Here is a 25,556-nt window from a genome sequence, read left to right as displayed (position 1 = left end):
ATATAGGATGCCATGGGGGCACAGGAGGGAGAGAGAAGAGGATGTTTAATCCAGACCTTGCGGGTAGGAAAGCATCCTGAGTAAATGACACTTAAGCTGCACAGAAGGAAGTGCAGAAACACCACACAATGCCGGCTAAGATCTACATTGTGGACTCTGCCAGACAGATATGCAAGGCAGGCACAGACGAGCACCACGGGCGGGCTCCCAATCCTGGGCTCTGGCTGTGTCCCCTCACGTAGGCCAATGCAATGTTGGCCTGGGCTCCATATCTTTGTCTTCCCCTGATGTGTGCTCTGCACCACCCTCCAGGACCTGACCTCTGTCCCCATGGAAACACCTCCTTCCCTCCCATGGTGCCCTCCCATGGTGCCATTCTTTAGCAGCTGATGGGGACAGTGTTTGGAGTGTAGTGGCGCTTCTCACCCCCAGTTTCATCACATAAGCCATCACCTTGCCCGCAGCTCCCCAGCTCTGAAAAGAGAGGAAATGCAGACTATACGGGCTTCATCCCCCTGATCAGCTCAGCAGCCACACTGTTTGTGGTCTTGGGGGTTTACTCATTTAAGCGATTAATTTGATATTACCTATTTCTAAGGCAGTCTCCGAGTGGCATCACCAAAGGTACTTGCCTTAGACAATGAGACCTGGGGAGACAAGAGAGGCCTCTGCCTCCCATTATCAGGTAGACGGATATGTGGAAACACTCAGGTGAGGGCCCAAAGCAAGCATTCCAGTGCACTGGCTTGTCCTCCTCGTTGTGCATACTCTTCCCCAAATTTAGGGTCTTGGGGCATAACAAAGTCTTATCATTAGGGGGTGGGGGAGAGCTGCAGGGGTCACTTTCAAGTTCCATCGATTCCCAGTGATGGATCAGGCGGGTCAGGTTCAGTAAAAGAAAATCAAGGAGGCAAGATGGGGCGGTAACTCTCCAGCATCCTGTAACACTTGGCATTTGGGTGACTCAACAGTGTTCAAAACATTTCCCCATCTGTTATCTCGGGCAGGTGTTCTCACTCCTATTCCACAGATGAGAATCCTAAAGCTTAAGAGCCTGAGGGAGTCTGCAAGGTCACGTGGCCAAGCGGGCAGCGCCAACCCTGGACCCAAGCAGCGTTCTCTCTCTATCACTTTTCTGCAAGGTTGTGGAAGAGCAAAGAAAAAATAAATACCCTTGAAGCCTATAGCACCAGTTCTGGTCTTTAAGCTTCTCTCCCCCAACTCACTCTCCAAGAGAGTTGGTGTAGATAATAAACATCACTATTTAATATTTATGGAATCCTGTTCTTCTGCTAATACATCAGCAGACGTGTTCAGCGGGGGGAACAAATTCTATCAGGAGTTCGTCACAGAGCAATCTGTTCCAGTGGCCAAAGACCAGCCTCTCCCCGAATGATAACTACCCCCATGAGGCGGTGGCAAGGTCTGCCTGGGAGGGGATGGGAGCCTTTGGCCACCCACCCCCAAGTCAGGTGCCCCGGGGCCAACCGTACTCACTGCCACCACTTTTCTCTCCGGAGTCTTCATTTCTGCAGGGAATAGAGCAGGCAGAAGTTAAGCTTCTTGGACACTAAATTGACCTTAAAATGCTATCCCCACAATGAGATTTCTCTTAAACAGGCTTTGAAATCAGTACTGCAGACACAGCAAAGAATTTTCTGCCTGCAGACATGTTTGTTGACAGCTTTCCATCTTCTCAGAAGAATACGCGTGCACATACACATACACATATAAGACAAAATTTTTAAAAATTCTTTTACTTTTTCCAGCTTATTGTTACCACCGGACCTAGGAATTAGCCTTTAAATGGCTTTCTGGGTAAGAAAGAAAGATTGGATGGATACGTGTGTTCATTGCAATGGGGATGCTTTGCATCCATTCCTGTGCCCTTTAAAAAAGTACCTAAGGTGGGAGGTAGTTTGCGAAACCCTTACTTATTGAACCCATCTCATTCGATATGATCAATAACCATTGTAATCAAATTTCTAACCCTGCTTAGAAATGTCATGCCTTGTGCATGACAGACACACACGCCTATGGATCCGAGTGGTTACAGCTATCATCTTTTGAAAACACACTCTCCAGTTCTTTGTCCTGTCTCTCCCCACAGCCTGGATTCTCCTGGAGGCAATAACGTTCACCAGTTGGTGACATCCCTTGGGCTTGGAGTGGTTTGGCTGGCCCTGGCTCAACTCACCAACTCTCTGAAGGCATTCGGCCCTCCCCACGCATCTGACTGCACCCCGCCCCCTTTCCAGCTAGCCTGACCTAAGCAACTTGTGATAATGATCAAATCCATTACAACCTGAGAATGAAGTGTCATTTGTTCTTTAAAGAGAGGCATCTGTTCAATACAGAGCCTTCGCTGTCCTCAGGAGGGGTCACACCAGAGAATTCCTCGTTCGTGTCCCACTTGGTGCAGAGCAGACCTCCAGGTGTTTAAGCTGAGCTGACGGAGGTGACTCTGGGTCAGGAACAGACAGGACCAAAACAAGAGAGCCAATGGGCCGAAGGCACCAGCACCCGGCCCTTCCCTTTCGGAGGTAATGTCTGACCTCTGTCTCATTCCATCCACAGATGATGCGGCTGAAAACCCACCAAGACAGGATTGCACCCTGACTCTTTGCTGAGCTGGAACTGTTTTATATAGTACAACAGAGCAAGTAAAGGACAACAGCAACAAAGGGAGCAAGCACCATACATACCTCCTTTCTTCACCCTGTTCGGGGAGAAAGGGATGGACCAGAGTTAATCTGAGAGTATTCTGCACCATACACACAACAGCATGGGGCCCTTTGGGCAACTGGGTTCCTCGGGACTCAGGGGTTGATTGAAAGGGGGACCAGGGATGGGGACTAACTAAAGTGAAGGCTGTGCTCCCACCCCTGCTCCCAACAGAGGGGCAGCTCCCACTACTGGTTTAGGACTAAGCAGGTTCTGGGAGTCGGATAAGTTTGAAAACTTGCTTTCTAGAACTTCAGGGAATATATTTCCTCTGACAACACCTGGTGAGGGCATGACCACCCCAATCAGACGGATCGGCTGGTGATCCTCCCTTGCCCATTTTTCTCGCCAGCAGCCAGCTGAGCAGAATGTGTGGCTCACAGCCGAAGGTTGGAGGGCTGGCAGTTAAACCCTGGTTTCCTGGAACAGGAAGAGCCGGACTTGGATTCTAAGACCACTCCCACGATAACCTCTGACTCTATAATTCTGTGACTCTGATTTTATTCTGCTTTGCTATTGGGCAAATGTTGGCTGCCACATGATATAACTCATTTCCAGAGAGCCCAGGCCTCAGTCTGAATCACTAGGTTGTTTTTCTTCTTTAAGTCAGCCATGTTGAAAACAATAAATATTTAGAACATAAGGTAAGGCAACCAAGTTCAAGGTGCGTATTTATCATTTAACTACAAATTGAATGTGAGTTGCAATGTCTGTTGGATTACTTCCTTTAAGAACTTTTGCTGAAATCCCCTTACGGTGTACCACCATCCTTACAAGCTTAAGCGCCACTCTTTTGGAGCCAATTTTTTTTTCAAATCAATTTGCAAGTAGTCCAAACACAATGCCTTTTTTAATTTCAGCAGATGCTCAAGGATTTCTTACCTTGAAGTCAAGGTTGCCAATAGCAACGAACTTCCCCAATAAATATGGCAAAAGGCAACGCGCATCTTTCTGCTAAAGCCTCATGCTTTTATACAGAGTCTTTCATCCCTACATTTTAAATTATGAGACAGTACTAATCTTCAGGATACCTTTAAAAGGCACAGGAGTCTTATCATCCCTTCTTTTTGCCAATGAGAAACTCCAAAACTGACATTCTAACATCCCAAGATGCTTGGGACGGAGCTAAACTTGGAATCTAGAATTCTGAGCTCACTGGGACTCAGCCATGAAACATAATGCAGCAAGATTTTAAAAAATAGTGTATTAAGCCTGTTCTGTACATCAGGAACAGTGCTAAGTGCTTTCTTTGCATTTGCTCATTTAATTGTTTAGTTTTGGGCTCAGGAAATCGAGATTCACAGACGTTATTATTCGCACAAGGCCACAGACCTAGAAAATGGTAGAGCCAAGATTGGAACCCAGGCCTTGTCTTACTCCGAAGCCCAGGCTCAGAACCATGACGCTCTCAGTGTGAGAGCCACTGAGACCCAAGAAACTGGCAATGGAGGAAGTTCGTAAGAATCTAGAGCTCTCTTCTCCTCACTCTGTACCTCACCTTAGCCAGTAAGAGACACTCAGCAGAGTGTCGCCATAAGAGGCTGAGTAGTGAGCAGGCGAGAACAGGAGGGAGCGGAAACAGCCCCGTGTTTATAGCCCTCGAGAGTGAGAGATCCATCCACACGCGGAAGAACAATGATGATTTAGTCGCACAAAAGCCCAGTTGAGTCGCTGGAGCCAAAAGCTTAATTCCCTTATCAGTTTTTCGGGCTTCCTCTAATTCCATTCCATCCTTTAAATATTCTACAAAAAGAGCACGGCACATTCTCTCCCTCCTCACACCAGGCTTTTTTCTGAAGATTGTATCCAGGGCAAGGTCACCAAAGGGTTGAAGCCTCAATTTCACTGAGAGGGCACCAAGGACAGGGCAGGTGCCTGCGAAAACCACAGGAGAAGTTTCCTAGCCCAGCAGATGATGAAGAGGCTACCAGGGTTCCTTCCCCCGTATTTCCTTTCACTTCCTTCACCCTCCACCCTGTAGAGAAATCCTGATTCTTTCTCTTCCCTTCTCCTGACATCACTGGAAACAGTGACCTAAAGGAAGTGGTGGAAAGGGCCCGGCCCACTGACAACTTACAGAGGCTCCTGGTGCTTGCCGGTCTTGCAGGGACAGTGTCTGTAAATGGCTTTGGCCAACAGGACGATCAGGGACACCAGGAGGCCCAGAAACAATATGGAGCCCAAAGTGATGACAAAAGGCACATACCACGCCGATGGAGAATAAACGTTTTTCCTCAGGATCTGGTAGATGACCCTGGGCTTGAAGGACAAAGAGGAGAGGGTGAGGGGAGAGTGGTGGAGGCAATTCTGACATCATTACTCCCTCGTGTTGATGTTTATTCCGCTCTTTGTTCTTGCTCTGTAAATTGGACGTCCTGTGCTCATAGTTCTTGCTACCACAACCCATCACCTTATTTATAGTCTTTCGAACCATCTATCAGATTCGAACCCAGAAAATTCAGGGAGCTGAACAACTCTAGGCCTAACTTCATCCTCTTTCTTCCCTTTTCCCAAAGCTAAAAATTCCACGAGCTTTTTTCCCTGCCAGATCACGGCACAACCCAGGGACTAGTATAGCCGTTGTCTCTCACTGGGAAGGCAGGAGCTGTGGAAGTTGTTTTTGTGACACTTCGTAGGCTTTTCTGTGTTCACACACTACAAGCCGCACTGCCGGATGAGTGGGCTGATAACAGTGAAGCCTCAAGTTCAGCATCTCTTCCTAGAACGGGAGACAGATAGCAAACAAGTAATGGAGATTCCAGCACTGGAGATGTCACAACTGGGTCATGTTGTAAGGCCCAGAAAGGTGGCAGTTCCTCACTCAGGGGAGCCTACTGGCTTCTACCACCATGGAAAGCCTTCGAGGTCGCCTTATGCCTCCACTCCCTGGTGTAACATTGACTCAAGTGCACGGGAGATGAACATTAACCAGCTCTTCATAAGAGTCTGAGAAGCAGAGTCTGACCACCTTCCATAGGTAGCTTTCTAAGCTTCTGATAACTCTTCCTCTGGCGTACTGCAAGTTCGGGGCTGCCAACCAAAGGCACAGCTTTCACCAGGAGCAGGAGGGAAGCGAACAAAAGAGTCAGCACAAATATAAGCCATTCCTCCATAGAGCAGGGGGAGATAACCCTGTTGTCAGATTCCAGACTCTCCCTTCCTTGGCCACACATTCTATTACGGCACCTGCTTATTCTTGCCCTACCGTTGAAGACATCCGTAGCTAGTTTATTAACAAGCATACTTGTTTGCAATCTGTCTCCCCTTCCAGGTAAGTGGCTCTCAAACTTCAGCACACATCAGAATCCCCTGGACGCCTTATTAAAAACACAGATGGCTGGGCCCCACACCCAGAGTTTCTGCTCTAGTAGGGCTGGGGATGCAGCTGGCGTTCCAGCATCTTTCCGTGGAGGTCGTGGTGATGGTCACGGGTGGTGGAGGTATAACTTTAAGATTCTGGAGTGGGCCTGAGAGTCTGCACTTCTATCCAATCTCCAGGTGATGCTGACGCTGCTGCTCTGGGGACCACCCTTTGAGAACTACTGACCTATCCTATAAGTTCCGTGAAAGCAGAGATCATTCTGGGCTTGTTCACCAAAGTGATTGACATAATATAGGTATAAATCAATGTCTGTAGATTGAATGAATGAATTTTGGCGGGGTAGAGATGGGGAGTAGGGTGAAGTTTGCCACATGGTGTCTCTTCAAAAGAACTGGAGAAGCACACCTGGCATCTCCCTGCTTTCATGGACATTGACTCTCATTGGCTCTTAAGAGCAAGCAGAGAAGAGGTTGGGAAGGTAGCAACTGGCCACACGCCCATGAAAATTGGCTCCTGTGCCACGGGCACCATAGGTGGTCACTCCCTGGTCTATCACAAGTCCCTTCATCAGTGCCCACCCTTATTTACCAGAAGAGGAAGTTAATGGTTCTACAAGTGCAAGGTCTCCCCGAGATCTTTACCTACCACCCAGTGATTCCAATCCAGCCCATGGTTGCCATTCCTGGCACCATCCTAATACCTCAACTCTTTTCAGTCCATCCCACATTTCTCCTGGGTCAAAGGGCTGCATCGATGTTCATCACAAGGATGTAAGTGGGGAGGCCATGTCCCAAAGCCCTTACCTTGCGAGTTGTGGTGACAGTCGTGGTTGGGTGAGGAACGACACTAATACTCAGTGTCACAGTGCCTGTTTCAACAAGAGCTTCAGCTGTCCTCCTGCCGGACAGCAAGTTGTCATCAGTTATGTACACCAGCAGTTTGTAGTCCCAGATCTTATCAAGCCCACCAGCGTAGTCAAAGCGGGTCGCGAGGAGCAGGCGTGTAACATTGGAGCCAGCGTTGGGAGAGAACGTGAAATGACTGTTGATGTTGCCTAAATGTGATTTGACATGAGGATTTTGGGCAAAGGAAGAAAAGAGGGTGAGAAATAAAGGTTTAGGAGAAAACTGCATTCAGCCTTTTCTGCAAACGTCCAGGCCGCAGGAATAGACTGTCTTATGCACCAGGGCTACGCTATCGGCCTTAACTGAGCCAGAGATTTCATTAGTACAAAGAAACTCTTGCTCACAACCAGCATGGCTGCAATGAGGGTGAGAGTAGAAAAGGACAACAGCACACGGGTCCCAGGAGAATGGCCGCCATCTTGCTGAGCATCTGGCAGAGAGAATTAATAATCCGGGTGCAGCCTCTCTAGCCAATCCTCATCACCCGGCATTTATTTGGTAACAACATGAAACTCACACTCAGACCAATGAGTGGGCAGCAAGAGGATAGAGCAGGCCACGTCCCTAGCTATAGGCCAAGTTCATTCCATGCCTTTCGTGGAAGCTGGCTGGTCAGACTGACGTGGATCAAGGCTGCCCCAGGGAGAGAAGCCCAGGGCATCCTGGCCTACATGCCGATCTATATGACCCAACACATATCTAAAGTTATACGACCACACAATAACCAGACCCCATCTGCACTGAAACCATTTAATGACTTTTTACATCATCTTTTCTTTGTCTAGTAAAAATAAGTCACGTACCCATGCCTCATGAATTTAGCCCTAACCCTCAACACATTGCAGCAGCTCTTACTGCCCACGGGTCCTGTCCCCATGCCTGCAGCTCTTACTGCCCACGGGTCCTGTCCCCATGCCTGCAGCTCTTACTGCCCACGGGTCCTGTCCCCATGCCTGCAGCTCTTACTGCCCATGGGTCCTGTCCCCATGCTGCAGCTCTTCCTGCCTATGGGTCCTGTCCCCATGCTATTCCATACAATTCTTTGAATAAAAGAGCACTACTGCCAGACCTTGAGAGTCCAAGAAATCTTTCTTTCGACTTCTCAGCTCACCGAGCCTGCAACAGCACTGATAACAGACACGCCTGGGTCCCCCAAAAAGGAGGGTGCCTCCTGGCTTTGCAGGGAGCACAGTCCCAGATCCCCTCGAACCCATTCCCCATTCTCCCCCCAAGTCTGTTGGCCTCAAGACTCAGAGCTTAGGGAGCCCAGGGCAGAGAGGCTGCCCACCCTAGCGGCCCTGGCTCCTTCCTCCAGTGGCTCCAGACTCATTACCGACTGAAACCAGGAAATGGAGCAGGAGATGGTGCAATTTGTCCTCCCTTAGCAGCGATGCGCTTCACAGAGGCCTGAGGGTTCTCGGTATGGATTATTTCCATCTTCGCAACTGCAGTCTCGAGGCCCTCTCTGCCCCTGGGGTTTGTGCCACGGCGGCTCGAGAGGCTGGCTTCCTACCGTTCGAGTTCCTGCTCTGCCAGGGCCCAGCAGGCGGCCAAGATGGATTTTCACCCTTCCGCGTGGAATTGCTCTGCTTGCTTGGGTTTAGATCTCTGGCCTCAGCACTTCATTAGAGGAGCTATTTTGGTCTAATTTCCATCGAGGGTGCTCTTTTTTTTTTTTTGTTTCCCACAATGGTATATTTTTAGAGAGAGAAAATGAATGGAGCAGAAGAGAATTCCTGAGGACACAGTTCAAAATGCACTTAATCTATTTAATCTATTATTATCCAGAGAAAGGCCCGGGAGTCCCCGCCCCCACTACAAGCTTTCAGGAAAAGAGGTGGTTGAGCTGTTGGACTAAAAATAATTTTTTAACTACACTAACATGATTCATGAATTATATGACAGTCTGGGAGTTTTGGGGGAGTCACCGTCAATGGGACTCACCCTTCCCTGGGCCTTTGGGTGGCCTTGTATGGAGTCTGGGAGGGGGTGGGTGAGGAGAAGGGAAGACAAGAGGACTGGGAGACAAGGACTGTTAGACTCCCCATCCGGGCTCTCCTCTTGCAAGGTACCCCCACCCAGACACTGCGCCCCCAGCACAGACCCACCCCGTCCTCCCTAACAGCCGCACCAAGAACCGGGCCAGCACCGTCGACACCCAGTCCACACCTGCGCCAATGGAATATCGAAAAGACCAGGGACTGGAATCGAGGTCAGTACACATCAGCTTGAAATTCTGAATATTTGTGCCAACTTTCAGATCCACTGGGACGGCCAGGAAATAAGAGTTTGGGGTACAAATTGGCTTTTCATCATTTTCTTCAAGGATGTTCACAGTAACCTAGGGCAGCGAGAAGGAGGCCAGCGTTACAAGCTGAAACTCACCGAGCCCCCACTGAGCACCAGGCGCTGGGCTGTGCGCTTCCTGTGGATGGGCTCATTTAAGCTCACCTGAGACAGAGAACATGAATGCTCCCACTTCACAGATGGGGAAGCTGAGGCCTGGAGACATTAGGTAATTGACCTAAGGCTGTTCAGCCCATGAGTGGCACAGCTGGGATTTCAGCTCAGGTCTATCCCACTCCAAGTCCTATGCTATCAACTTCTGCACTGTGTGTGTGTGTGTGGGTGTGTATCACATGCGTATGTGTTCATGCACCCCCAAACACCTGCACCTTGATGCATGGGCTCGTCCCCAGATGCTGCTGAGTTGTTTCTCCAGTAATGATTACAGATTTATGGTGACCCCCTGTACTTCCTTGCTTGCTGTCCTTGTGAATGAGAAGTTCCATCTTTAACTTTGGAACATAGAGCAATGGTTCCCTACTTTGCCTCTACTTTCTCGGGCCCACTGCAGACCTAATGAATTGGACTCTCTGGAGGGTGGGGCCCACACGTTTTTCTTATGCTCCCAGCTGATCCTGATATGCAGCCACAGTTGAGAACCACTGGGATGGGAGACGACCCGGCTACGCCAGGATTTCATCAGCAACCTGGGCCGTCAGCACTGTACAAAGCTGGCAGCGCTAACCTGCCACAAGCGGGGGCAGCTTCTTCTCTTTCGTCATGTCTTTTATGCCTGGAGAATTGGAACACGGACAAGGACGCCTGCCAGCACCAAATCATAGAACAGCAGCCCTGAAAGGGACCTGTGTGGTCGTCACCCTTTTTAAAAGCTTATGAATTTGAGTTGTATTCATTCCACCTTTGAAATTTGGGCATTTCAGCTATTTCTGAGCCCAGGAATAAATTGAAATGTCCACTCTAGTTAGCTCCCAAAGTGGAGTCCATTCGTTTTTCTGAAAAACCCAGCCTAACAAACACTACAGTGATCTCCAGCTCTGCACGTCTTTTCCTCAGCTAGCAACGCCGAGCGTCCACTTCATTAAAAACATTGTCCCATTAATTCAAAGTCAGTCATCAGAGGGACGGGACTATTCAAGTGTTGGGTTATCAGGTGACTCTCCATTTAAGGGAGAGAGAAATTGGGACACAAAGGTGGGCATTGCTCTGACCCGCTTGGAAAATTGGGATCACAGTTGAGAAATGAACTTCGTTTGCTGACTCTGAACATTGTCTCTATCACACAGGGCTGCCTGCCGCCAGCTGAGTCCTTTTGCCTTATGCTTTGTCACTTTCCTAATGGGAAAGACCAAGACGTAGTTCTGTCTTTGTGGCCATCATATTGCCCTCAGATTATTCTAACCACTGACGGCACAGACCTGTTCAAACCTTGCTACTCAAAGCGTGGCTGTGGACCAGCTGCGTGAGCACAGGTTGAAACGCAGGTTCTCGGGCCCGACTCAGACCTGCTGAGTCAGATGTGCATTTAACCAGATTCTCAGAATCAAAGGGCGAGAAGCCGTAGCCCTGTCGTTTCAAGATCCACCCCATCCCAGGTGATGGAGGTGGGCTAGGAACATGGCAAAATGGCTCTTACGGGGGCAATGCAGAGCTGGGAAACCATGCCCCACTTCTGGCAGGGTGTATCTCGCCGTCAGCCCACCGCAGATGCCAAGGGAGATGGACAGGGCGGCAGGAGGAAGCGTGTCCCCCACAGTGGCAATATTCCACCTCTGGCCCTCAGTCTCAGTCTCAACCTCCTCGCAGCCACCCACAAAGTTGGGCCTACAGATGTCAATCTTTTTTTCCTGGGCACCACAATGTGTGGCCCATTGTGCTGTCCTGGACACCACCGGTCATTTCCTGTCACATCTGCAGGATGTGCCCTGTTAAGATCCCTTGTTGCTACGGCCACAGCTGGAGGGTACCAGAGAGACCCTAAGTCAGCCCGTCGATCAGGCTCATGTGAACGCCCCAGACAGCCCCACTCACGGTGACTGAGCTCGTGTCCTCGCCATTGGTGGCCTGGATTCTGAGAATATAGATGGGGATTGTTTCGTGGTCCACTTTCGTCACCAGCTGGAGTTCTCCCGTTTGGGGATTAATCCAAAACACGTTTGGGTACTGTCTGCTGGCCCCTCCGGAGGAGATAGAGTACACGACGCTGCGCGAGGGGAGGTCTCCATCAGTCGCTTGCACCTGTCCAACGCGGGTTCTAGCTGCAAGAATCAAGTACCCAAGATTAGTCGTGTTTTGGGGGCCACAGGGAGGACCCAGAGCAGACACTCTCACTGCCATGCGCAGAGACTTCTGGAGGCCTCTTTGCTGTTCAGATTCTGTGCGTTTTATACTTCAATTCTATTAAATTCAAAATGTGCTAATGAGCACCCCTTAGGTAACTGATCCACGCAGGACCGTGAGACGTAAGACAATTCCCGTCTTTATATAGACACCAAGCACACCAGTTACTATGCGATCACGAGCACCGCTGCAAAGAACGTCCTCATGCAGACAACTCTTTGCACGATTGTCTAAAACTCTTTCGTGTTTTTCACATTTTCGATAATGAGCAGGAACTGCTCTTATAAACAAGATGAACAGAAAACAATTTTTTTTATTGAAGCCATAATAGTTTATAATGTTGTGAAATCTCACTTGTACATTGTTATTTGTCCGTCGCCATATGGATTCAACAATCTTTTAAGGGGTTTAGTAACTGATGGTTACAGGGTATAGGTTTTTAAGCGCTGTTCCATTTTGTTTATTTTACAAATCCTGTGGGTGGGGCTGTGGGGTTCTGGTCTGCTTGTTTTCACAAGTTCTTCCTCATCGATTACACTCCTCCAGGGCAGGAACCTTCTCTTATTCGACCATGTGGCCCCAGCACTAAGCTCTTGACCCAAAGTCAGTGATTAATAACGGTAGTAAGGGGGCCTGCCTGGTGGTGCAGCAGTTAAGTTCGCACTTTCCGCATCAGCAACACAGGGTTCACCGGTTCGGATCCCGGGTGCAGACCTATGCACTGCTTGTCAAGCCATGCTATGGCAGGCATCCCACAGATAAAGTAGAGGAAGATGGGCACAGACGTCAGCACAGGGCCAGTCTTCCTCAGCAAAAAAGAGGAGGATTGGCAGCAGATGTTAGCTTAGGGCTAATCTTCCTCAAAAAAATAAAGTAACTGTGGTAAGCTCTGTGAATTCATACAAAGCCTATTCCTGTTGCATTTGTTATTTACTGGGTAAGACACAAGGAATAAAAGCATTTCCTTTGGACCCGCTTTTTGTACTTTGTTTAAGGCTTAATGTCAGGAAATGCAGACCGGCATAAAGAGAGGGAATAAAATGGGGAGGGGATCATTTTAGAGGGAGGGTTTGGGGTTGGTTTGTTTAATAGAGAAGAAGTATCCACGGGCGGCATCTGATGATGCTAGAAGTAACAGGACGACTTTCCCACCTGGCTGGAAGTGAGGGGAGGAGTCTGTCCCCTAATGGGGGAGGACCCTGCCAAGATCAAGGTGACATAAAGGGTGAAAGAGTGGCTCCAGGGAATCCTGTTAAGGGAGAGAGAAAATGTCTTTATTTTGTTTTAAATGAAGGAAATGTAGAAATGGGAAAACTTTTCCCTATTGTTAAATCTCAGTTCTCTGAATGAGCTGGATAAAAACCACCGTGGAGACCAAGGGAAAACTTAGGCCACCAAAGGGAGGAGGACTATGTGGATCGGCCCACGGACAAGGAAGCAATCAGGGGCAGTTTAATCAGCTGCTTTCAAAATCTACATTTCACCTGAAGGGCCCCTCAGCAGTGCAGACAATTTAAAGGGAGATAAGAGAGGCGATAAACAGGACTCAGCTGTGAACCGCTGTGCACAGCCCCGCCTCGGGCTTCTGGAAGGGAGATGGAGAGGTCCATCTAGCACTGGGGTCTGTGTCTCATCTGTTACTTACCTGGTCTTAATTCTGACACGTTAAATACGTAGGACAGCCTATCAAAGACAAGAGGAAACTCATTTTCTGGGCTGGTTAGGATATAAATGTAGATGTTATCTAAAAATGGAAATAGAAAAAAAAGTAAATCACAACATTCTATTCTCATTCATTCATCTTTTTTCCATAGTTTTAAAGCATCTTCTGTGAGCCAGGCTCTGTGCAAAATATCAGAGACCCAAGATGACTAAGACCTGGTGGTTCCCGCCTTTGGGATGCTTACGGTAGTTGCCTTTGGATGAACACACGTAGAGGTCACTACAGAAGCCCGAGGAAGTGCAAGCTGAGCCTTATAAGGATAGAGCTAGACAAATCGGGCAAGGGTGGAATGGGGGCGCAGTCTAGGCACATGCAAGGATGCCAAGGTCTAAAACTGCATGATTCATCAGGAAAACCGCAAGCTGTTTGCCTAGTTGGAATAAAGGGGGCTTAGAGGCAAGCAATGGGCGCTGAAGCTAGACAGTTAGGTAGGGGTAGATGATGAAAATCATTGTGTGCCAAGTCAAAGAGTTTGACCTTGAACTTGACAGCTACGGGGAGACACCCAAGGGCTTTAAGCAAGGAAGTAATATGACGGCATTTATATTTCCTGAAAATCACGGTCAGAAACGTGGAGGATGCATTGGAAGGGGGAAAGACTAAAGGCAGGCAGAAAGACCCTTCCAAGACTCTTGGTGGTGTACTTCAGCTGAGAAAGGGGAGGCGCTGCATGAGAGCAGTGCTAGTGGGATGGGGGGAGGCAGCAGATCCCGGAGATTTTAGGAGGTGACACAGAAGAAAGGCCTTGGAGACTGGTTAAATGCGCTCGGTGAAGGGCAGGAGGAGGCTGGGCTGATTCCCAAGGGTCTGGGTTTTTTGAAGTCTCCTTTTGAACGCAAACACCTAGTCCAACACTGAGTATTGCCTGGCACAGTTTAGTCATTGCTACTCAGGGAAGATGCTTCATGAAATAAATCAAAATGATACTTGCTTTTGTAGTAAGGAGGGGCAACATCCTGCACCTGGGTTATCACTGAGTACTGATTGCCGGCTGCCAGGTTACTCGGATTTTCATAATCTAGATCACCAACCAACTGGGTTCAAACAAAGAGATCGGATTACACAGCACGAATGATCCTTTTCATTAAACTGACAAAGACATTTTCATACACTGTTATCGGACATGTAAATTGCAAAACCTTTCTGGAAAGCATTTTGCCCATAGGAGGAGCTTTAAAAAGTTACATCCATACCTTCGCTGACTGCTAGAGAATTTATTCGAAAGAATTTATCAGGAGAGAGAATCTATGTCTAAAGATGTCCATGGAACACTATTGCCCAACATCATAGGCTTAAGACTTTAGATTAGTGGAAGAGAAGCATGACATAGAATCCCATGTGCAGGGATATTCCCATCATTTAAAATACTTATGCATATATGTACAGAATATACATAGAATCTATGCATAGAGAGGCAAGGCCCTTGGCGCAGCGGTTAAGTGTGCATGTTCTGCTTTGGCGGCCTGGAGTTCACCGGTTCGGATCCCAGGTGCGGACATGGCACCGCTTGTCAAGCCGTGCTGTGGCAGACATCCCACATATAAAGTAGAGGAAGACGGGCACACATGTTAGCTCAGGGCCAGTCTTCCTCAGCAAAAAGAGGAGGATTGGCAGCAGATGTTAGTTCAGGGCTAATCTTCCTCAAAAAACAAGCAAACAAAAAATCTATACATAGAGAGGAAGACAAGAAGGAAATACATCAAAATGTTAATAGAGGTTATCACTGAATGGTAATGCTTTTCTGTGTTTTCTACAGGGAACATGTATTAATTTCCTAAACAGACCAAAATAGAAATTACTTTTCAGATGACACTATGAATAAAATTGGTAAGACTTTCTTGGGCATTGAAGATGGGCTTGGGTGGGGAGGCAGAGGGAGTGGAGAGGTTGCCTAGTGAGCTGCTTGCTGTCCTCCCTGAGGCTTTATCTCTGATGCAGACCACCCCTCTCCAAGACCCCCTTCCTGCTCTGCCCTTCCATTTTTCTCTCCTCCTTCCCCACCACCCTCCAGCGGGAACCCTGTGGGTAAAGTTCTTGCACAGCTCCTTGAGACCCGCCCATCCTTCTTCCTGCTTTTGCCCCTGTGCGTGGGCTGGGGAACGGGGCTACCAGCACAGCCTCATTTTCTCAGGCTCCTCTGGGCCTCCAGGGGTTCGACACTGCTGAATTCAGCGAGACACACTCAGCCCAGGCCCTGCTCTCTCTCACCTCGCACCTCCCTGGGCCTGGAACGAGCACTCAAATTAACAGAAGGGCTGGAGCCCAGAGGGCACTAACGTGACTGCAGAGGCAGCTACACAGGCACGCAAACTGCCAGCTCTGCAAGAAAGACTCGGGTCCTTAGCACCCCAGGCAATACCAGGCAAAACAAACGAACTGGGGTCAAATAAAGAGCCACCAGGAACAAGAGAGCCGCTTGGAAGCCTGTCACTTACAGTCGCTCAGAGAGGGAGTTACCTTGGAAATTTCTCTTTGTGGGGCTGCAAAACCACTCGGCCTGTTAGCCCAGCTTCCCCCATGCCCTTTCAACGATGCAATGACCGTTCACTGACCACAATTTTCCCAGAGCCAGCTGGATCCTGTGAAAACCTGCCGCTGCTCCCCATTCCAGATGGCGCGGTGAAGTTGAATTGGTTGTTCGGTGCTTCGCTGTCAACATCAAAGCAGAATTTGTTCAGGTCCAGAAGCAGCGTCCCCCTGGCTGCTCTTTCAGACACCATAACGCTGGCGAAAAGACAAGATTCAATGTTTTCCACAACAAATGGCGATGGAGTGTTCCTTCTAACACGGGCCCTGGGCTAGACCGCGCTGCTTTACTTTCCATTCAGAGCGAGTCCGTGGTCCTGGCAGTGCCCACCGACCTGGTGCCCCTGCTCTGCCCTTGCCTCCTTTCAGACTATTCTTAACACAGCAGCCAAAGGGATCCTGTTGCAGTGTTGTCAGACCACATCGCGTCTCTGTTCCTGAACGCCAAGTGGCTCCTCATTTCACGCAAAGTCCTAACTTTGATCTACGGGACCCTCTGCGATGCACGGCAGCCCCCCACCCTTACCTGTCTGCACTCATCTCCTGCTGACTCTTGTTCACTCCACTCCTGCCACTCTGGCCTCCTGGTGCTCCCTGAACACCCCCCAGGCCTGGCCTCAGGGCCATTCCACCTTCCGTGCAAGGCTCTTCCCACAAATATTCACATCGCTTGCTCTTTCACTTTCTTTAGTCTCTAATCAAATGTCACCTTCTCAGGAGGCCACCCTGGAGACCCTATCTAAAATGTCAATGACCCCCCCACCCCCGCTGGATGCGCCCTCTCCTGTCCCCCCTTTGTTTTTAATTCTTAGCACTTACCATTTTCCAATATGCTATGTAGTTTACTTATTTATCCTGTTGATCACCTATTTCCCCCTAGAATGGAAGCTCCCTGAGGACAGGGACCTTTGCTTTGTTCTTGGCAGGCTCAGTAAATATTTGCTGAGTGACCGCATAGTAGCTTCTGAGAGCAGCACAGCAGTGAAGAAGAATAGAAGAGAAAGAAATTCTGCCCCTGCCCGCAGGAGTTCATAGTCCAGTTGGGGGAAAGCCCTGTACCCCTGTGCTCGCACCCCCCGTGCTCTGAAGATTGGGAACTCCTCGACTTCTGTTCTAATGGCTTTGATGTCATAGAAGCATCTCCTGACACCTTGGTATCACTCAATCAATAGAGGTCTATTAAGAGTCGAATAATCTCAGCTGATACCAGGGTCTAGGCAAATTGCACAAATGAGTAAAACTGCCCCAAACTCAGAGCCCTCTGGTCAGGCCCAGCTTAGCGTGGGACCCTGAGGAAGAGACATTAACACCACTAGGCCTGTGTTCACTGAGGACTTTACTGGGTCTCCAGGTTTCAGCTTGTCCATCTATAAAATGGACATAAATCATGTCAGTTAACTTTTGCTACAAAACAAACCAGCCCAAAACTTAGTGGCTGAAAACGACAGGCATTTATTATTTCTTACAAGAACAAGGGTTATCCATCCGTTCTTTTTGTCCTAGTCCGGCTTGGCTGGTCTCCCAAAAGTAGAAAAGAAGGCAAGTCCCAGGGCACACACACATATCAGGCCTCCGCAGTGCCATGTTTGTGAATGTTCCAGTGGCCAAAGCAATGGACATGGTCAAGTCCACATTCAAGGAGTAGAACGAGCAATGCCTCTTTTGATGGGAAGAGTGGCAACATCACGGCACAAAGGGGCATGGGTACCAGCAGGGAGGCATCTGCGACTGTGTTTTGGGTTTTCTGTTTCGTTTTGTTTTGCTACTTACCTCAATCATGTTTTATCTCGGACAGAATTTCTGACAAAAATATACTGTGGCTGCCATGAGAATGTCCCCGGAAGACCTTCAGCCATGAGAACATAACTGACCACAGACCCCAGCAGCTGTGCTCTGAAATCCATCGCTGTGTTTGCAGTGAGGCCATGCACCAACGCCTGGGCGTGACAGATACTAAGGCCCACTCATTCCTGTCCTGTGACAGCTGACTGGTTCCAGGACTCCCCGGTGCCCTAGCCAAACCTTCTGAAGACTAGAACATTTCCACCCGCCCTCCCTCCCTCTCTCCTTCACTCAGGTTGGACTTGCATCGGGGTCTGATGCCTCTCCCAGCCTTGTCTAGCCCTCTCCCCATTTTCTCCCACAGGCATTTCCCCTAATAACAAGCCTTGCACATTTAATGCTGTGGTGGCATCTTGTTCTCTGAGCACCCAGACTGACATGCGTTAAGGTCTTTAATCCTCTGTACTGTCACCTCTCTCTGAGACCAAGTTATGCTTCCTCGACATCATCCCTTAACAGCAGCGACAGTGGGCTCTGGGCTCAGCGAACGCGGAGCAGTGTGACAGCAAGGACGGTCTTAGACTTCTGAGGATAACCGGGTTTGCTTCCTGGAAGCAGTTTTTCTGACAGGTGTAGTTGAATCTCCACGATACCCCCTTGGCAAAAACTGCCTCTGTGAGTCAGCAGAACTGGAGCCTGAGCATTTCCACTCCTGTCTTGATTGAACAATGACACGGTTTTATTCATAAGTGCTTAGAATAGATACCATTTATTAGACACCAACTATATGCTGTATCAGATGGAGCACTTTAAAAACACTCTCTCTAATTATCTCGTTTCCAAGAGGTTTGTATTCTTGTCCCCATTTTACAGGTGAAGAAAGAGTAGTGCAGAGTGGTTTCAAGACCTGTGCAAGAAAGTGGATCCAGCCAGGCACAAGTCTCTACTGTCTGTGTTCCAGTCGCTGTTAATTCCATGCATGAATCTCCAGGCCCACGGACGGTTCGCGGAATCTGAGCCTTGATTCCAACTCTGCCAAAGCCAGGAGGCTGGTCATCCGGAGAATCCAGGGTTCTGAAGCCAGTCACTTCAGGCACCCCACAGGAGGCCTGCACACAGGCCCCCCAGGACTGCCGGCCTGTTCTATTCATTCTTCCCTGACACAGTATTTTTTCTGAAACCTGTGACTCGGGAAACCCGGCTCCCTCATTCATCCCTCCCAGGCTCAGAAGGGAGACAGGCTGCCCAGCCTGGCTCCCGCCCCGGCGAGGGTTCTGAATCTCTGAATCTGCGACCTTGCCCGCCTCGGGCTCACATCGGCCTGCCCTGCGCTTTCAGGCGAGCGCCTGACGCTTTACAGGCAGCACGGGGCTGTCACGGCGCCTTTGATGCCTCCATCCGGCCCGGGCTCATTCATCCGCAGCCTGGGAAAGCCGCAGGGGCCGTTTCCATCTCCAGCTGGCCTGAGAGGCTGCGCGACCCAGGCGCCCACGGAGGCAGCTGGGGGCCGGCCTGCAGCCACCTGTCTCCTCCCACCCACCGGGGCTGCCCCTCCCACCCTCTCCTACCTGCTCTCCCAAACTCCCCCCAGAGCCCTGAAGACGGAAGAAATCCTCAGGGACCAGCGTTGTGGAGATGGGGCAGCCCCGATGGTGTTGCTGGGCTAGCGTGCTTCCGGCGTGGTGGGGATGGGGAAGCTGGGAGGATGGCAGGTGACACGGGGTCAGAGTCCCCAGCCCCTGGAGTATGCAAATGAGGCTGGGACTTTGGCGAGGAGACTTCCACTTCCGAGACTGCCCAGGAAGGAGCCCTGTGTTGCCCCTCCTCACGTCTTGGCTTTCACAGGATGGCTGCGGGTTACTCTCCCTGGAAAAGCCCCCAGGAGGGACTTGACCGTTGTTTAGAGCCACCTTCAGTAATAAATACAATTAGTCCAGTTGCTGGCTGGCCTTGACCTTCAGGGCTCGTTTGGAGAGAAGATTACCAAGAGCGTGGCTCTGCATGGGCTTGCCTGGGGTGGTGTAGGATATTCAAAATGTGATTTACCAGCTGACGTGGAATGCAGCCTGCAGACTGTCATCCCCCACGTCAGGGCCTCTGGGCTGCAGGAAGCCACAGTGTGCACTCAATAGAAATGCACCAAGGGGAGAAAAGGGACAAGGAAGGCTGCGGACAGCTCAGTCCTCCTGTCACTGATACCCAAAATTCTTACTCCTCAACCCTATCCCCTGCCCCTTAGGGCAGGGGAACAGAAGAAGAGCAGAAGGGTCTCAGAGGCAGGACCTGAGGAGAAGAATACCCCAGGATGCTCTGGGGCCACACAAGAGCACAGCATAGGTTTAGATTTTCAAAGAAAGGAGAAGTGTGACTCTGCATGTCACCTCTACTCCATCTCCAGGGCCCAGACTCCTCTTAACAGAGGTGGGTTCCATCTACGCAGGTAACGGTGTGGAAGTCACAGTCCTGACTACCCACCATGGCGACCATCCCCACCCATCAACAGACTCTGAGGTTAGGGGTGGGACAGGAACCTCTCACACGGTCAAGGCTACTGTTGACTCCATTGGGGTCTCAACAGGGCGCAGATGGCAAATTAGGGTAATTCTAGGAGGGTTTACTAAGGGGCTATACAAAGGCGCACACAGGGCGTATGGACGTCTCAAGGGCGGGTGTGGTATCTCAGGGCTAGCGAGACTGGAGCTCCCTTTCCACCTCTGGGCCTGGAGGAGTCAGAGAGGGAGCCGTTCCTGAAGCCAGAGCCCGGGGACAGAGAGCAGTGTGTGCAGAGGGCTGCCTTATGGGAACGGAGCCCCTCAGGAGGCGGAGGGACTTATCCTGCCACAGGGAGGGAGCCGGGGGATAAATACCCTGACCTCACGCTCCCCCTCATTCCACGGCTTCCCATTAGCCAGCCCGAAGCTGCAGGGCAAGGGAGCCAGTCCATGTCCACACAGGTCAGCCTCCTGGGGCACAGAGCGGGGTGCGGGAGGCTGGAGACTGGACCTGGAGGGGCAAGTGGGGTGTGTCCAGAGCAAGGTTTAACTGTTTTAATATCAGACCCAAGGCCATACTGGTTCTGACCAGTATGCTGGGCGTGCCAACTGGGAACAGGGGGAGACATTCATAAGCATAATAAAGGAATTTGTACTTCTATTGCTCTTGCAAAGATTGTAGGGTCTTTTGTCCTTTGCGTGGCCATACTATGTATTGGGTCTGTTTTCAAAGTCACCTGGAGCTTAAAAAGTGTGCTTGCAAAACCAGTCAAAGATAAACTGAGAAAGAGACTCTCTGTGAGGGGACATCTGAAAGTGAGGGCTGCTCTGGGCTCCAGCCTTGTCCCAGATGCAGGGCACTCCCTCAGCAAGGGGCTGCACAGGTGCCCTCCCCGCCCCTAGGGGGAGCCACCTTCAGACCCCCGGGAAACTGGAACCTCAATATTAGGAAACGCAGAGGTGAGGCCAGCCCGGGAATACCTAATCTTGTGCCATTAAACAAAACAGTTAGTAGAAAGACAGTACTGTTTTCAAAAAGGCATATTAACCCAGAATCCCAAGGGAATTGGCTTTAAAATAACGGTGAAGAGCTGATGAGACCAAGAACAGATCAAAATATACAAAAGAACTTGATTCTCACTCGTGTCTGCGTTTTTTCCCTTCCCGTTGTCTTTTGTTTACGTGCATTTAAGTTGCGTAAGGTGAATTAGATGCTTTGTTTTGTTTTAAGCAAATACTTGGTTTGATTTATTCGTCTTCCTGGTGGTGTGTTTCTCCGGGAGCTCCTAGGTACTACTCCGAAGTCTCAAGCAGCTATTATCACGGCTAACTCATCGCACCGTCTTGCCACCGGTGACAATAAATAAAGAAAAGGTACAGTCCAGAGAGGGTCTTACAAGTCCCGGTGGTACTTTTCACCATCAGAGATGAACATGTTATAGAAGAGAGCAAAATAGGAATATTTTTCAACAGAGTGAGACAGCAGAGAAAGGAGACAACAAAGAGGAAAGAAAATGAACAAGAGGAAAGAAAAAAGGATAACGAGTGGAAAACCTATCAACTAAATCAGACAGTTCAAATCCACTTATTCTGGTGAGCCATGACCCAAATGCCCATCATTCTTCAGTTCCTGCTGACAATATATCCGAGAAGCCAAAGGGTCGAGGGCCACCAATGAGGGGACCTGCCCAGCCCATGTCTCAGCATGTGAATACCTGAAGGTGAACTTGGTACATGCAGCAGGGGTGTCATTAATGTCTTCCACAACAAAGGTTATCTGCATGCGACACTCCTGACCCCCCGAGGGTCTGTCCTTCACCAGAACTTCCAGAGAAATGGCTGGATTTTGTCTTAATTCACCTGCATCTCGGTCTAGCCTGTGCGCCACTTGGATGGTGCCAGTCACTGAGAAGGCAAAGGTTAGAACATGATTCTTTGAAGAGAAATGAAGAGTAAAGGAAGATGGAGACTTGGAGTAACTTGGAAAAGAACATTCTGGTATGGGGACTGGCTTACAAAGAGAATACCTTCTATACAAATACATTAAAAAAAAAAACTCATGTAAGGGGCGGCCCCATGGCATAGTGGTTAAGTTTGGCATGTTCTGATTTGGTGGCCCAGCTTCACGGGTTTTGATCCTCGGCACAGACCTACACCCCCTTGTCAGCCATGCTGTGGTGGCATCCCACATATAAAGTGGAGGAAGATTGGCATGGATGTTAGCTCAGGGCCAGCCTTCCTCAGCAAAACACACACACACACACACACACACAACTCATGGAAGTTCCTATCTTCGACATCGATTGGGGTGTCTGGCCTGACCCTTCTAGAATTTTTGACCTGAGACTTCAGGGTTGGGCCCCTGGCAGCAGTCCTTGCCCATGGGCTGCCCTATGTTGAGAACTGTGTCAACCATGCTGACCGGACCGGTAGACATCTGACTCCAGCTTGACCCACTGGGTGCTCTTACTGGAGAATTTGTAACTGAGAGACACAGGTCAGGTTAATAGTGGAGCTGCAGATAAGAGGCCAGATCTCCAGCTGCCGAGGTGGATGGGGCAGCCCTGGTTCCCACCCTTCCTGTGCCCCAAACTCCCGCTCTTTCTCATGAAATATCCAGTATCCTGTTGATGGGTATCTCCACCATTTTTTTTTTTTTCCTTGCTTAGGCTTGCCTTAGTGCCTGTTACTTGCAAATAAAGAGTCTTAATAAATATGTTCCAAAAACCCACCGTATTTGTTAAAAGTTCAGTTTGCAACACCAGAGTGAACAGAACTCTAAGCCACTATTGTCCCTCCATACATTGTCAGCTGAGTGAGGTCCTGGACGACAGGACACAGGAAGCTTTCAAAGGGAGAGCACCATTCTGCCCTTGCCCTCCTGTCCTGGGAACAAGTAGCCTTCGCCCTAAAGCCAATGGGGCAAAGAACACCTTGTCTTTCTGGGATTGTCGACGCAGGCCTCCACAAAATCACTATGTATAACCAAGTCCTTTTTGGTGATGTGACACGGGACTCACGAGGTGGTACCGTCTAGGAGTGGTCAAGAGAGCCGGTGCTGGAGAAGAGCACCTTCGGTTTGCACCTCTGCTTTACAACCCACCAGCTGTGCGACCTTGGGCAAGTCACTTAACCTGCCCGGGTTCTCTCTCCGCCTGTTTCCTCATCCATGAAAGGTGGATTGTGATGGTTCCTTGGGTTGCTGTGCTGAGCGCCTCCGATGGAAGGCGTGGATCACTCCCCACGGTGCCCAGTCTGTACTAAGACCCCAATAAAAGACGGCTCTTCTAGGAGGGAGAAACTCTCCTCCTCTGCACCGAGATGCTTAGATGGGGAAATCCTCCAGCAACCCAGCAGATCCATCTGGATCGATGCAGTCCAACGCAGGAACCACTAGCCGCATGTGGCTATTTAGCACTTGAAATGTGGCAAGTCCAAATTGAGATGCGCGGTAAGTACAGAATGCACGACAAACTTCAAAGACTTGGTCCAAAGAACTAATGTAAATATCTCATCAATAGCTGTAAGATATTGATTACATGTTAAAATGATAATATTTTGGATATGTTGGGTTAAATAAAATGCCTTATAATGTAAATATCTCATCAATAGCTGTAAAATATTGATTACATGTTAAAATGATAATATTTTGGATATGTCGGGTTAAATAAAATGCCTTATTAAAGTTAATTTCACCTGTTTCTCTTTACTTTTTAAAAATGTGGCCACTGGAGACCATAATATTACATATGTGGCTTCTACTCGTCTTCTTTTGGAAAGTGCTGGTCTGGACTGTCTCTTCTGAAGACTTCAGGGTACCCTCAGGGTAGTGAACACATCCATCCTTAGACACGTACCTGCCTCAAAGGCGAAGGATGATACAGCTGTGACACGGGGCCCTGTTCAGTTTCCCCAGCCCCATGCTGGCTGGTTTTTTCTTTTTTCTTTTTTTTTGGTGAGGAAGACTGGCCCTGAACTAACATCTGTGCAAGTCTTCCTCCATTTTGTATGTGGGACCACCACAGCATGGCTTGATGAATGGTGTGTAGGTCCATGCCTGGGATCTGAACCCATGAACTCCAGGCTGCCAAAACAGAGTGTGGGAACTTAACCACTATGCCACCTGGCTGTCTCCCATAACAGCTGCTTCTAACACATCTATTACCCTGGAAATTTATGATATTCTAGACAGAAAGGCATGCCCCAGACCAGAGACAGATAAGATATTTGTAAAACAATCCAAATGGCTGAATTAAAGGATGCACATGAGGATGTGTGTGCGCGTGACTTACACTGATCGATCATGAAATAGCGGTTCACGGTGGTGAGGCTGTAGAAGAGGAAGTTGGTAAAACCTTTATCATCAGGGTCCTCAGCGGTGATATTGGCCACGATGGTTCCTAGACCCAGCTCCTCGGGAATCACGTACACTCGAGTTGGGCTGGAACAGAAATACAGCAGACACAGCCAGTTTTCAGGGGCACGGAAGGGTGGAGTCTGGGAGGTGAGTATTTTGGTGAGGGCTAAATATAGCGCTGAGCTGTTGAAGCTTCATCAACACGCTTGGAGGGAGAACTCAGCAGCTGGAAGGAGGGGCGACAGGCTTTTGTGTCTCCAAAGATCACATTCCCGTGGATGCGAAGAAAGTGCCACACTGTTATTGCAAACATTTACGTCTCTGACTCCCCGCACACCTGATGCCACCTCAGATCAGCCTGGGCATTTACATCTTTTAAAATAAGGATAGTTGGCCTATCTAGGCACCTTCTCTCCTTCTCCCAATTCTTGTGCAAAAATTACCTGAATTATTTCAAAACTCCATCTGGACAGGATGTCCAGAACTACGGGTTCCTGACTCTTATCCCGTGGCTGCCACCAAAAGCTGAATAAACCGTAAACTCTCTACTCTAGCGCCTCTGCTCACTTCTTATTTCTTCCTTGTCTTCTTGTCTTTTTTTTTTTTTGGCCTGAGGAGGCAGAGTTTACACACAGAACGTGCACTCCTCTCTGAGTTGCATTCATCCTGTCGGCTCTCGGGGCAGAGAAATGATGCCCCCGGGAGAAGCCGAGGTCAGCGCACCTCCCTCCAGGGACGACTCTTTACAGGATAACCTGGCATCGCCAACGTAGCCTCCACTCAGACCTCCACGGCCTTCGGAAAAGGCCGCAACAAGACAGACGGGTTCGAAGTTTCAACTACACATCTTGGGGAAATCGAGTACTTTGAATGGACCCAGGGAGGCTTGTGGTTTGAAATAACTCTGCAGGAAGTCCTTTGCCGAGGGAAAACCATTTCACAGTCAGCTCTGGTTTACCAGATTCCTAAGTCTGGATTTTCCCACGTGGAATCTTCCTTAAGAGGGGAACTAGCTCTCAGATCTAGATGACTGCGTCCATCTCGTGAGCTCAGAACGTTTCTGCAGCTTTGTCTCGTCATC

General features: G+C 49.4%; 1 protein-coding gene across 5 annotated transcripts in view; it reads right to left on the bottom strand.

The window, feature by feature from the left end:
• Positions 1-25,556, bottom strand: part of CDHR3 (cadherin related family member 3) — a 129,516-nt gene that overhangs the window by 2,753 nt on the left and 101,207 nt on the right. For 3 of the 5 annotated variants that reach the window (XM_070617158.1, XM_070617156.1, XM_070617157.1), the window contains 10 exons: positions 24,411-24,559; positions 21,834-22,023; positions 15,871-16,042; positions 14,250-14,352; positions 13,241-13,339; positions 11,287-11,513; positions 9,121-9,292; positions 6,850-7,100; positions 4,802-4,983; positions 2,417-2,719 (listed from right to left, as the gene is read on the bottom strand). In XM_070617158.1, the coding sequence (XP_070473259.1) occupies positions 2,563-2,719; positions 4,802-4,983; positions 6,850-7,100; positions 9,121-9,292; positions 11,287-11,513; positions 13,241-13,339; positions 14,250-14,352; positions 15,871-16,042; positions 21,834-22,023; positions 24,411-24,559 (1,702 nt within the window). In that variant the 3' untranslated portion in view covers positions 2,417-2,562. Of the gene's footprint in view, positions 1-1,497; positions 1,530-2,416; positions 2,720-4,801; positions 4,984-6,849; positions 7,101-9,120; positions 9,293-11,286; positions 11,514-13,240; positions 13,340-14,249; positions 14,353-15,870; positions 16,043-21,833; positions 22,024-24,410; positions 24,560-25,556 lie in introns of those variants that run through there. The other 2 variants (XM_008527394.2, XM_070617159.1) reach the window with 2 other exon arrangements.

This window comes from Equus przewalskii, chromosome 4 (assembly GCF_037783145.1).
Source record: "Equus przewalskii isolate Varuska chromosome 4, EquPr2, whole genome shotgun sequence".
Taxonomy (NCBI): domain Eukaryota; kingdom Metazoa; phylum Chordata; class Mammalia; order Perissodactyla; family Equidae; genus Equus; species Equus przewalskii.
This window is presented reverse-complemented; position numbering and strand designations above follow the sequence as displayed.